The following is a 14,799-nucleotide window of genomic DNA, read 5'->3' on the forward strand; positions in this document are numbered from 1 at the left end:
TGTTGAAAGTCAAGCACTTAAAAAAACAGTTGTTTTTCTCTTTGAAAACTAGCTTTATTTAAAAGAATCTGAAGCATAACACTATAGGAACAAACTTACAATACATATTGTTCAAGAAAGCCTGCCATACATAATTTTTACCAATAGTAGGTCTAAATACTGATAAATAACATTCTTTATACAATGCACAAATGACATTTAGTATGAACCCTGAAAAGAATGGCCAACAATAACATGGACTGTTTTGAAAGTGGAACTTCTACTTGTCTTACTAATTATCCGCAGAATAAAAAAACTAAAATGTGGAAGATAAACTCCTCTTAAATTCTAGCACGGTGCTTAAGGAAGAAATTAAAAGAATCAAAAGAAAAAGATAAATTGGCTTACCACTATTAATAGTAATTATTAAAAATAATTCAGAATTGAGAATTTTTGGTTTAATACTTGGAAGCCCTTAGACAAACTATCCATTATCTACTATATTCAATCAGTTACCAAGCCAATTTTGCTTCTCTGAAAACTGTAACCTGTACAAAACCATATAAAGAAAATAAACAATTTGGGGGTAACCTAGTCATTTCATACTTGAAATTTTTCCAAAAAGCAATTCCTGAATTAATTAATACTAATACTTCTTAAAACCTCTATGATTTAAATAGAAGCAGACCCATTTCTAAGAGATTGTATGTGAAGGTACCAGGAAAAAATAAATTTCTAACATGTAATTCTCAATTTTTAACCCTCAAAATAGACCCATGAAAACATTAGGGATTCAAATAAAATATAATGGAATTATGCCACAGTATGGTATATGGTATTTTTTAAAATATTAAGAACTGAATCAGATTTATTGCTATGTCAATCCTATCAATAATTGACAACCAAGTGTACAAAATACACCACACAACAACCAAGCCAAAAATGATGCTGTATAGAGATACCATTAACATAACACAGGTAAACATTTATCTTATAATATATATCACTAATACAGCAAACCCTTACTCAGGATAGTTTGAACTGATAAAAGTCTAAAAATTTGATTATTTAAAAAGATATGCAGTTTAAGCACTCATGAGCATTCTTTTTTTTTCTTTTTCTTTCAAGTATATAATTTCAAAAATACAAATTTGCACTGGCCAAGCATTATCAATTACAATTCTTCTGTGTACTTGTTTTAATGGCAAAAGAATGCTTTTGTATTCTCAAACAAATGCTTTATAAAGCTATGTAGTATTCTTAAATGCTTTATAAAGCTTCACATTTTTCTAAGATTAAACATTTTTCCTTAAAACCTTATGACTTTTATTAACAAATCTTTTCATCAGATAGTACAAAGTAAACACCATTCAAGTCTTTGTACCAATGGTTACAAATTCTAAGTAAATTAGAGGAGTTTTATGGTATTATAATAGTTTCTTAAAAAATGAAGATTAGCATTTCTACTTATTTTGGTTATGAAGAAGTGAATGATATCTTTTGTTGGAAGATATCAGACTAGGTTCAAAGTCTAGAATGTAATTTTAATGATATGGGCTAAAAAAAAAAGTCCTAATATGTACCACCAATTAAGATAATAATTCCTTAATAAGTTATAACTGTAAGAGGAAAACCAAAATTTTCAGAAGTATTTATTGTATTATGAGTGTTATGAATTGCTAATACCAAATTTTACCGCTCTCTCCCATTTCAAAACATCAGGCCATCTACTAATCCACAAATATTGATGTTTCACATACTTCATAGAGTAGCTTAAACATACCAGCGTAAGAAATAATTAGTATTACATAGTAATTTCCTTTGCCATAGGAATAAATGTTGGACAAAGTCTGGAAACATTTTATTTTCCAATTTGAATTACAGTAATTTTGCCACAGACCACAGCACTAGTGCATGTGTTACTTTAGACATGCTCTAAGAACAAAACAAAAAATTACTGCAAAAATACATGTCACCAATGTGGAACACACTCAGATTTGTATAAAAGTACTGAACTAATATCCCAAAAAGAGGTATATGTAAACAGTACATAAGGAAGAAATAGTTTTAATATGAAACAGTCATTTAAGTCACATACATCATGATAAGAAGCAGGACTTTCTTTTATAAAAGATATTTTAACTAACAAGCAACATCATCTATATCATCTACAGAACAAGAAAAGTACAGGTATTTAGAATAAGTTTTAATATAATTGCAAGTAATGTATTTTGACAAACTGACAAAGATGAAGCTTATCTCAGGTTTTCATTAAAAATTTTCAATGAAATACAGGCAGCCTCTGACGTATTCATGTCTGGCTTATTGACAGCCATTTTTCATTTCCCCTAGACCATATGTCTTAGGAGCTGTTAATGCCAGCCTTAGCCTCCTTACTCCAGGAGTACCTCTAGACTTCCACTACTGTACCAAAAGTTGGAAAAATGCAGATGTGACTTCTATACTGCTCTACTGGATAAAGAGAATACAGAAAAGGGGGAAGTTACTAAAATGTGGAAATGAGAAGAAACCTCTGAGTTCAAAAGTTGAGGAAACTATGAAAATATCCAAAAACCTAAAGGAAATTGGGAAGTACTCTCAAGACAGCATCCATCAATTTGATAAAAATACTGCTTCCTACAGTACTTGAAATGTGGTCATATTGTCTGAAATCTTAGCTATTAGATAAAACTTCATTCTGAATAAGCAGTCTTAAAAAAAATGTTTAATCCCACTTTCTTCACTATCTTCATTTGCATCTCGGTGGAAAACACTTTTTCCTTAAAATCTAGCCAGCCATAACCACAGAAAGAAATGGGAATTTTGATTGGAGGAAAAATATGGAATTTTGGAGCACAGGGCATCCAGTAAGGGAAGAGGCAAGCTGGCTTATATAGCATTCCACCGGAGGGTTTAGGATGTAAGAGGGCAACTAGGAAACACTAACACCAAGAAACTAAACTTACCTGAATCACATCAGGAAAAAGGAAGACCTCTGTTTCTTTCTACCTCCTACACTGATTGGTTCCCTAAAGAAAACTGAGTGTTCAGCATGATACTATCGCTTAACTACATTATGGTTTAAATAAGCCTTTATGAGCTTTCCTAACAATCTAATCATCTTATATAATGTTCCAAACCACTATTTACAAATGAACTTTGGGAGCCTGGATGCTCTTAACTGAACTTTTTAATTAAAAAAAAATCTAAAATAGCACAAATGTTCATGCATATGAAACCTCTATACACTATAAAAAAGAAAGAAACTCAAAAATTCTTTAGAGCTCCCTTAAAAAAACCATTACTTACATATTTTTTTTTTTTTTACTATTAAATACAATTACTATAGTATGGACAATAAGTACTAGCACTCTTAATATGTTCAAGACAAACAAGTTTGAAAGAATACTAGATGAAGACTCCTGATACTTATTTGGATGATTAAAGTTAGCAGAATTCATGGTGACCCACACTATTGAGGTTTTTTCCCTACCAGTAGGCAGAGATGGGAGTCTAAAGAAAAAAAAAAAAAAAAAGATTGGATTTTTTTATATTGTTACTCTAAGAAGAATAAGCACTATTACAAGAAAATCTTGCTTTATGTACATAATCTAATTTGGATTAACAAGAGTCATAATAGCAGTACTCTAAAAGTATTTCACACCAAAGGAAAAAAACACTGATCACAAATCTAATTCTAAGCACTCTATCTGAAGAATAAATTTTCTTTTACAAGCTAAGCCGTTTCAGCATTAGTGAGTCCAGTAGCATCTAGAAGCAGTGAAATGAATAAAAAGTGAGTTCTGAGAAAAGAGCTGATGCATTAAAACTATCATGACTAGCTGTCATGAGAGAGCCTAGTTGCTGAGGGTCAGTCAGGTTAAACTAGACAAAACTTGAGAATGTAAGAGAAACTATGATTTCCTGTTCAATTGTGTGGGTGTGTATGTGGGTGTGTATCTGTGTATATGTGTGCATGCAAGATGAGGCCTTTCAGTGAAAGAAAAGGATTACATAAAAAAATGTGCAATGCTACTGGAAGGCTATTCGACCTATGTACATTTCTTTCTATCAATGAATATTTAAAAATGTTTAGGGAAGCTCATCACTTGTCCTAACAAAGCCGTAACAATTTGTTTAATAGCCTTATTTGGGTCAAATTGGACAAATTGGTACCTGGCCATTTTATAGTTCATCATTTTTCCTATCAAAAACTGTCTAGATAATTTTTGACTTAGTGTCATATGGAGACAAATGTGGAACTAGTAAAGAAAAGTACTTCAAAGACATGAAAACATTCATGAACTATGATTTTATAGTTTTTCAGTGACTCACTGTCAGTCAACCATGAGTTTTCTTTTGAATATTTACAGATTCTTATTTAAATAAGGTGCTCTGAAGACCTAAATACTTGAATAAAAATTCAACTGTAAGTTTTTAAAAACAACTACTTGGAAATGGAAAAGAATCTCAATACGAATCAAGTATCTTTATACTAGCTTGGGAGAGGTTACTTCACTTTCACCCAACTACTGAAAGTGTAAGCAACAGATGGCTTAAGAAACCACAAAATCAATTTTAACAGTAAGTACAACTCAAGTACTACCATGAAAAATGTTAACTCCTGAGGACACTGTAAGGTTCTACTCAATATCTAACTGTATTATCATAAAAAATCATGACCCGATGCTAGGAATAAGCATTTAGCATGCAGTGCATCATTTCTTAAAAATCAGCACTTACTAGGATTTCAAGAACATGACTAGATCCTTAAACATTTAAAAAATTGTGTATCTCTAATAAAAACTATAATGTAAGCAAAATGGGATTTTCAAGTATGCTACTGAACACATCAAATGTCAGAGTCAGCCAAAAATACTGCATTTAACCTGCTTCAACTGGTAAAGATGTCACACAGAGGAGTACCTAGTATTAGAATTTATATCATTTCATTTTCTAAAACTGTAAAGATATATATTTTACAACTATATTGAAAATATTTTGTACTCACCTCTAACTAGTCACAGGTAAATGGAGAAAACCTTCTACTACTTTGTACCATATGAAATTGCTGTTTTTGTAGGTCAAAATTAAAACACTGTATTTAAAAAAATAAGTTTTATTCAATCAAAATATGTATGAGTATTAATAACTTTCTAGTAAGATATTAAATATTTCATTTTTAAAAAATTTGTCATTTTTTCAGATATATAAATTGTTCAGATCCTCCAATTACTACTTCTTAATTGGAGAACATGTTGTTTCTTAAAAAAAAGCTTCAAATGATGAAAACGAAGGTAGTTCATTGGATAAAGGTCTGGTGACTACAATGGACATGACGACATTGAATATCCCAATTGAATTAACTTTGCTTTCGTGGCTTGTGACGTGTGAGGTCAAGTGCTGTCATGTAAAAGTGTGGGCTCATGTTTATTAACCAAAGGACCTTTCTTGATCAAAATTTTCATGCATAATTTTACTTCCTCAGCAATATGCTGCTGCTGTCGTTTCACCAGGGTTTAAGCAATAGTAATTATTCTTTTGCAGATCACCATATGGCCTTCAGAACATTTTTGGTCACAATGATGATGGTGCAAGTTTGGGAGCTTCAAAAATATCCAAATATTGTATATATTGCTATCAATTGTCATATATAGTATCTTTTTTTTTTTTTTTTGGTCACAGTTCATGATCCACTCTAAAAATATGTTTCTGCTTTTTTGAATCTTAATGAGCACACCTCCAAATGTCTTCATTCTTGATCATCTCCCAGGAGGATGTTCTTGGATTCATCTTTTCACCTTTCCCAGTCACAGCAGAAGCTCCTGTCTGCTTCAAGGCCTTGAATTGTTGTTTGTGAGTTAGCTCTCACCCTGGCTCTTAATTGGTCTTTAAGATGGATTCTGATCTCCCCTGAGGCTCATTTTTGAATCCAGATTCCCCAGAACAAGATTTTTCAAACCACCACTGAGTGGTGTTCTTTCCCCAGCGGAGCCTTGTAGGCCCAACTTGATATTTACACCTATCTCATTTGCAGTATTGTCCTGGCTTGAAATCATATTAAAAGAAGTATCCATAATTCTTCTGAGGATACTATATTATTTATTTGTCTGGAAAACAATAAGAAAAAACTCAATAATCAAAGGAAATTGAAGAGTGAAGGGCATAACACTGTTATAATTCTAAATAGCACAACTAGAAACATACTTCACTTCAACTCTACTAATTGCAGTCAATTTTCAACTGATCTAGTATTAGCAATTTCATGTGGTACAATCCACAAGTCAATCAACAAATACTTACTGAGCATCTACTATATGCTAACATCTGTCTCCTATCTGTACAAACAGATATCTTGGAAAGACTGACTTGAAAATAGGAAAGTCATTAATTTCAAGGACCCTAGTGGGGAGAAATCTGGTGTCATACTCTATTATTTTTTAAAACATCCATTAAAATGTATGCTTTCTTCCATGTTACAGCTACATATGCTTTTTTGAAAACATATGTCAAATAGATCCTTGAAAAATTTTTTGAACTGTTTAATGTAATATTGCCAAAGTTCAGCTCTGCAATGTACATTTTTCAATGATTCTAACTTTTAAAAGTCAAAACTTGCCTACATTTGCTATATATTATTTTGAAGCTTCAAGAGGCTTTTATGTTTATGATTAACAACAACAACGACAACTAACATTTATTTGTATAGTACTTTCTAAAGCACCCCCATATACATTATTCTCATTTAAGATAGCAAACAAAGACAATACAAAATTTGCACTGGTAATGAAGTAGAATATTAACAAAAACTGAAAGGTAAATAATCTTTTTGTATGTGCATTTAAAAAAATAATGTAAAACATTAAAATCCTGTGTCACTGAGCCTCTGAAATACACAGGAAAAAAAATCACTTTAACTAATGCCTGTGATTAAGCATCACTGCCCACTGCAGGCGGACCAAAAGTTTCTCGAGTACGCATTAACTGGACATCTTTGTCAGCCATACAGGTATCACAGCCCCATACTGCTGATGCTTCTGCAGTTAGGAGGCCATAAGCTGTTTCAGTCATTCCAGTGCAGATCCGATGAAACCATTTCTGACAAGAGGCTTCACATAAGATGGCATCCTGATCATCATTCACTTCATTTGTACAAATTCCACAAGGATACACTGGGTCAGAAGAAGAATGGCCATGACGGCTTGGGTGGAGAGAGGATTTATTGCTTTTTTCAGTGGTGCATGCATCTGGGGCACCTCTAGGTTGTCGCGGCTTATTCTGCGTCCCATTTGCATGGCTGTTATTTGTAGCTTCTGTGGTACTGGAACGGCTATTCTCTTGATTTACTGCACTGTTTCGATTAACATTTTTTAATTCAATATTACTCTGATTCACTGTGTCATCCATATTTAAGTGAGGTGGATGAGCAGAGGAATTTTGATTAGTGTTTTTGGTTGCTCCTTGACTAAAGTCTTGTTTTTGGGGTGGTGCTTTTGCTTGACCAAAAGTGTTTGGGGGAGGAATAAAAGAATGATTAGATTCTAATGGAGAAGTAAAATTTGAATTATTTCCAGGGACAAAGTTAGATGCCAAGTCAGGGTTAGATACTTGGTTAGTATTCTGTGGAGGAATCTGATTGAAGTTTTCAGCAGGATTTTGTCTAAAATGCTGATTAGGCATGTTAACATTCTGACTTAGTGCATTATTATAAGATGGATTTCCAAAGCTTGAATTATCATGTGGCCCAAAGTTAAAAGCATGAGGTCGATTAAAACCCATGCCCAAAGGATTCTGAGGAAATGGGTGTGGCTGATTCCTGAGTGAGTAAGGACCACAGTATGGGGAAGACATTCTTGGAGGAACGTGAGGTGGCATTCTGAATGTGCTATAGCCTCCAAAGCCAGGATAACCAGGGCCAAGATATGGATTTGATGAAGGTAGTGGTTTATAGGAAATAGTATTATAGTTGTCATCAAATGGATTAGCAGCCACTAGATGGTCAGAGTTTGGATTCGGTGGTGGAGCATACTCAGACAATGGAGGAAAAGAAGGCCCCTGAAATGAGAATGTAGAGTAAAATACATGTTTTGAGCAAAGAAGTCATTAAAATTGTTATCTTAACATGTAAGAACCTAGTTTTAATCAAAATTTTCTTGCTATGTCTTATAAAAATTTAATTCATCTGACTTTTCAATTCCAAATAAGTTTTATATTTAATGATTAAAATGTATAGATTTCTTCCATTTAGGAAAGAAAATAAGGCATGCTTTTCTGAGCTCAAATTCATTGTTACTTCAAATTTCAAAGGTATTTATTAACCTTCAAAAGAAGCTTAATTACATAATTTGCATTTAATATGCTTAACTTTAGTTCTAGAATTTTTCACTTAAAATTCTAACTAAAAGTACCTGTTACACCCCCCAAAAAACCATAAAATTAAGTAACAATAAACAGGCTCTAAGTTATTTTACTGGCTTAACTTCAGGGAGTAGCTATTAAAGTATTCCCCAAGCACTATGCTCTCGGCCTCAGAATGGAAAAATAAACTTCCAGTTTTAGTCACACTGTAATTTTAAGAGGTGGTGGCCAAAATGGAAAAAAATAATCCTTACACACAAAATACTTACTTGCAGTCTTTAGAATAAAAAGAGTGCTTCAAATTTACAGAAGATAAAGCCACAAAAGCCTGTTTTGATAACTATTTATTCAACCACATGTTGTACACAAAAGATGCCTCCCCCATGACTGCTCAATGATACGTACATACTACTAAATTATTATAACAGCTAAATATTGCTTAATGCTAAACCTATGTTCATATATTTTAAATCTTTTACTAAAACTACAGGCATCTGTGCTGTTTAAGTTAGTTTTAAGAATAAACATTTTAATTTGTCTGCCTACACTTCCCTCTTGCAATATCCACTCTAGACCTATAGGCCAACCATAGCCACTAGTTACAGAATTAAAAAAAAAAAATCACTGCAGAATTCAATATTAGGTTACAAATGAGGAGGGGGAAAAAATCCATGACCAAATTTAAATTTACCTCATTAGCCTGATCGTATCAGTGAACAAAAATGGTTATCAAAGAAAATGTCAATTTACCTGTGTATTTGTCTTGCGTTTTTTCTTATCTGGGCTTCCTAGTTGTACACCTGGTCCTCCTAACCCATCCAGTCCACTATCACCACCTAAAAGCAAATAAAATCCAGATAACATTTCCACTTGTAACTGAAATCATTTTATATCCCTCACAGCAATAACTATCATAATTACCTGTTAATATGAGTTCTGTTTTTGTTAGATAAAAGCGATACTAAGTTTTTAAAAAATATCTTTGCTTTTCAAAAAGTCTTCCCCATAATTTCAGTCAGAAACAGTCATTCATCTCTACTCCCATGGTATTTTTTTACTACTCTTTCATTGAGAAAGAAAGTCTCCATGCCACCCTTGAATCTTTAGTCATCTGGTTTCCTATCCCTGAAAGCAGCCACTAGTTTCTGCTGTATCTTTCAAAAGACAATCTAGATAAAATTCCAATATAGAACCTTTTGTGGGGTGTACACACACGATGGCAGACGCTCTATACACAATGCCACTGTATATTTTCTTTCTACTTGGAAATCATTCCATATCATTACATACTGAACAGCTCCATCCCCTAATAACTCAGTAGTATTTCATAGTATGATTATAATCTAATTCATTGAACTACCCCCTCCCCATTGATGGATATTTAGGTTTCTCCAAACCTTTGCTGTCTGCAATGAAAATCCATGTATAAATGTCTTAAAATACATGTACAAATCATTCCTAGAACTGGAATTAAGGCATTAAAGGAATGTGGCCTTTTAATTCTTAAAGGTATTGCTGAAGTACAATGCACATGAGTATTATTTTCTCAACAGTGTATGATCAAGCAAAAGCAAAAGGTTGACTGAATTCAAGAAGTTAAAGTTTATCAACAGATTTTTTTTTCCATTAGAAAAACATTTTTTATTATGGAGGATTCTGGGTCATTTAAAAAGTAGACAGAAGAATAAAGTTATGTACATACATATATAGATACACATTTGTAATAGGTTAATAAATAAGTTCAGTGAGGTGACAGACAATTAGAGGAGACCTGCTCACATATGTGGATTCTGAGAAAGGGGTATTTAAACGGGGACCTAAAGGAGGAAAACAAATCTCTGAGTAAAGAGCCTAAGGAAGAGCCTCTAGGCAGAGAACAGCATGTGTCAAGATTCTTAAGTAAAAAGAAGCTTGATGTGTTTGGGAAATTTAAAAGAGGCCAGCGTGTTAAGGGACTCTGGAGAGTGCCAATAGAAAAGGTTAGAGACAGGCAGGGTCCAGATCATTTTAAAGCAGAGTAGACTGTGTCCCACTAAAATTCTTATTTTGAAGCCCTAATGCACAATATGATGATGTTTAGACATAGGGCAGTTGGAAGGTAATGAAGGTTACATCCAGTCATGAGGATCAGGCCCTTATGATGGGATTACTGGCCTTAAGAGAAAGAAGAGTATGCTTGCAGACCCCCTATGAAGTACAAATACAGGAAAGACCATGTAAGGATATGGGCAAGACGGTGGGCATCTGCAAATGAGAAAGAGAGCACTCATCAGGAAGTGAACTGGCTAGCACCTTGATCTTGGACTTCCCAGCCGCCAAACTGTGAGAAAATTAATTTCTGTTGTTTAAGCCACCCAGTCTATGATTTTTGTTCTTGTAGACCATGCAGACTAAGACACAGAGCCTTGTAGCTTATGCTAAGGAACCTGAATTTTATCTGAAGAACAATGGATGATCATTTAAAGGTTTTGAGTAGGAAAGTGATATGATTTAAGTTTTAAAAATATTATATTAGCAATTGTGTTCAGAATGAATTAGAGATGGGACAGGGGAAAAAGCAGGGAGACCACTATTTTACAATAATAGTTCAGGAAAAGCAATGGTACTTAGCAATAAAGAGAAATCAGTATGTTGGACATAGTTCAACCACCTAAACAAAATGCAAAACAGATTTCTGTAAGAGCTATTTAGAGAAGTTTAAATACTGTGAAGGTAGAAAACTGACAAACAACAAAATTCAGTAAGGATTCTGGATGTTAAATTAATATTTAATATTAAAAAGCTTTCTTATGTACAAACTAAAACCAGTCAAAAGATACAGCAGAAGAAATGCTTCATTTATAGGAACAAAACTAAACCAAAATGGGTAGCAATAAATTCTAAAAATGTACAAGATCAGTATGAATAAAAACTTTCAAAAGTCCTACACTGAGAGACATAGAGGAAGATTTCTAAAAAGTGGGTAGAGTATTCCCTATTCTGGCTAGCCACCTGGAACAAAATAACATTTTTTTTTTACCTCACTTATTATCCCAAACAGCCCTGTTGTGCCCTCCTCAGAGACATCAGCACCAGGTATTTGAGTCTTAGGCCCACAGGGTCCACATTCCAAGTCCAGAGGCATTAACTAGCCTAAGCAGTACCCCCATTCTCAGATTCTCAGATTTAACCTCCACAGGACCTCTCCTGTGAATTTATATATCCTAATAATTTCAACTTCTTTCCTTTGTCCCACAGCCTTAGGAATGGTAGCTGTTTCCCATAGTTGATATCTCTGTGAAAACTTTAGTAGCCTATTTTTGCCACTTCAGTTTAATGTCTATTAACAATACCTTTTTACTAAATTCTTTCTGTTAAAAACAACTGATATGGCCTGGCTAGACACTGACTGATACATACACATCTCAAGTCCCACCAGCCAGAAACTGTCATTACTACTAAGTTAACATTATTCCAGACATCTAGCTTATTATCTACCTACCTACTTTTCCTTCTGTGTATATAGAGCAACAGTAATACCTTTAGAAAGATAGGATACTATTTTTTAAATAAAAGCATTAAATTTTAAGTTAACTAGAATTTAACAAAGGAAAAAAGAAGTGAAACTAAAGAGTACATTAAATGTTTCTTTACCATAAGAGAAGTTAAAAACAATTTTTTTTTTAATGTTTATTTACTTTTGGGGGAGTGGGGCGAGCATGCACAAGTAAGGGAGGGACAGAGAAAGAGGGAGACAGAGGATCCCAAGCAGGCTCCATGCTGACAGCCCAAAGTGGGGTTCGAACCCATGAACCCCAAGGTCATGGCCTGAGCTGAAGTGAGATGCTTAACCAATCGAGCCACACAGGTGCTCACACAGTAAGTTGTTTTTTTTTTTTTTTTTAATGTTTATTTTATTTTTGAGACAGAGAGAGAGGGAGGGATCCCTGGGAGCAAAGAGAGAGAGGAGAAACAGAAACTGAAGTAGGCTCCAGGTTATGAGCTGCCTGCATAGAGCCTGACGTAGGGCTGGAACTCATGAACCATGAGATCAAAACCTGAGCCTACGTTGAACAAATGCTTAACCAATTGAGCCACCAAGGTGCCCCTGCAATTCACCTTTAATCTGTTGAATTATCATCCTGTCTTTGAGCTCTCATTTTTTTCATTTTTTGTTTTTATTAAGGTCTAGCACTTGAAGTACATGTATTTCCTTCTGTCTTTTAGGTCATAGGTCTTCATCTTCTACATGCTATTTCTTTTTTTTTTTTTTTTTGTTAGTTCATTAGTTTGCTGTAGTATGTTTGCACAGTTATGCTTTTTTTTTTGTTTTTTTTTACGCTTATTATTTTGAGAGAGAGAGAGAAAGAGAGAAAGCACACACGCGCATATGTAAGTGGGGGACAGGCAGAGAGAGAATCCTAAGCAGATTCTGCACTGTTGGTGTAGGAGCTCAGTGCAGGGCTCAAACTCATGAACTGTGAGATAATGACCTGAGCTGAAATTGGACGCTTAACCGACTGAGCCACCCAGGTGCCTCTGCTTTTATTTTTATCTTACAATCCTGCCTAGATCTTTTACTTGCTCTGATTTAACATAGGTGACTTTCTGACTTTCTTCTATTGGTTATATGCTATATCTATTGAGATAATCATGTGATTTTTTTTCCCTTTAAATTATTTTAGTGTTCAACTCAAGAATGACATTCCTGAAATAAAGCTACCTTACTCACTTTTATATGTTATCATTTTATATGACTGAACATACTAATATCTTTTTAGAATGCTTGCCTATATTAGTAAGATTAACCTGTTGTGTTTCCTTGGAACATCCAGGTTCTTAATTCTGACTTTTTGTTAAGTGCACATCTACCTAGTTGGGGGGTTGAGTAACCCATTCACATGGGATGGTTTCCCTGTGTTCTCTGATTCAGTGTATTCCTGGAGACTTGTACCACAGATTAGACCTTTTAAAAAAAAAGAAAAAAAAAAAAAACCTTTTTGTTTTACTCATTTTTTCCTTACTGAAAAGAATGAGAAGATAAGAGTACTCATTGAATTTGCTTCTCCCCAGACTTGGGGTTATTAGTAAGAATTCTCAAAATTCTGTAAATCATCAGTAGCTTCCAAGGGCAGACAGTGCATTCTGGGCTGTTTCTACTTTTTGGTTACTAAGAATAATGCTGCTGAATATTTATGTACAAGTTTTTTTTGTTTTTTTTTTTAATATATGAACATGTTTTCAATTATCTGGGGTATATAGCTAGTAATTGAATCACTGGGCTATATGGTATCTCCAAGTCTAATGTTTTGAGAACTGCCCAACTGTTTTCCATAGTGGCTGCAATATTATATATTCCCAGGTAAGTCTGAGGGTTCCAATTTCTTCACATCCTCCCCAACACTTATTTCCTGTTGTTTTTTTAAGTACTGTCATTCTAGTGAGCATAAACTAGTATCTCATTGTGGTTTTAATTTTAATTTTCATAATTACTAATGAAGTTGAGCATCTTTTCATGTATTTATTGATCATTTATATACATATATATATATCTTTTCTTTAAAAAAAATTTTTTTTACATTTATTTATTTTTGAGAGACAGACACAGAGCATGAGCAGGGGAGGAGCAGAGAGAGAGGGGGACACAGAAATCTGAAGCACACTCCAGGCTCCGAGCTGTCAGCACAGAGCCCGACGTGGGGCTTGAACTCACAAATTGCAAGATCATGACCTAGGAAGAAGTTGGACGCTTAACCGACTGAGCCATCCAGGCACCCCTATATATCTTTTCTTTGAAGAAATGACTAGTCCAGTCATTTGTCTATTTTTTAGTTAGGTTATTTATGTTTTTTGTTGTTAAGTTGTAAGAATTTTTTATATACTCTGGATACTAGACTCTTATCAGTTATAAGATTTATAAAAATATTTTCTTCCAATCTGTGGGTTGTCTTTTCACTTTAATAGTGTCCTTTGACACATATGTTTTTAATTTGATGAACTCTAATTTATTTATTTTTCTTTTGATTGTTTAGATAAAACTAGATTTATATACTTCTAAGGTACTAGTTTGCCTCCCTAAAATCTTATATACATACTGTCTTACTCAGCAGAACACAAAAGACAAAAATGAAAACTTGTGGTTCAAACTAAAGGAACTCCTATTTTTAAATTCTTTGATGTGGTAGTAATCCCATTTCATTAGATGGTACATAAAGAACTAATAGTGAGATCCAGTCTACCCCTCAAAGTCATTGATTCAAAATCTGATGGTTCAGGAATGACTGAATCTATTACTAATTTATAACTTATTCAGTAACCTATATAAAATGAACTGATGATTACATATTAACAAACTGTATTCACTTTTCTTTAACAGTATATACTGACATGCTGAGCAGGGAAATGTGTTGTTCTCAAATCTGAATACCTAGAAATTTTGATGAGTTTGGTAGGGGAAAAGAATTAGCAATGATTATAGAGGCC

The 14,799-nt window shown here is 33.7% G+C and overlaps 1 protein-coding gene across 1 annotated transcript in view; it reads right to left on the reverse strand.

Annotated features, from left to right (window-relative positions):
• Positions 1-29: 29 nt before the first annotated feature.
• PYGO1 (pygopus family PHD finger 1) overlaps positions 30-14,799 on the reverse strand; it is a 30,705-nt gene continuing 15,935 nt past the window's right edge. The window contains exons 2-3 of the mRNA XM_086710748.1: positions 9,088-9,173; positions 30-8,034 (exon numbers count right to left, since the gene is read on the reverse strand). Coding sequence (XP_086566874.1) covers positions 6,910-8,034; positions 9,088-9,173 — 1,211 coding nt within the window. The 3' untranslated portion in view covers positions 30-6,909. The remainder of the gene's footprint in view (positions 8,035-9,087; positions 9,174-14,799) is intronic.

The sequence above is a fragment of the Puma concolor genome, chromosome B3, assembly GCF_028749965.1.
Source record: "Puma concolor isolate L17-30 chromosome B3, mPumCon1.1.hap2, whole genome shotgun sequence".
NCBI classification, from domain to species: domain Eukaryota; kingdom Metazoa; phylum Chordata; class Mammalia; order Carnivora; family Felidae; genus Puma; species Puma concolor.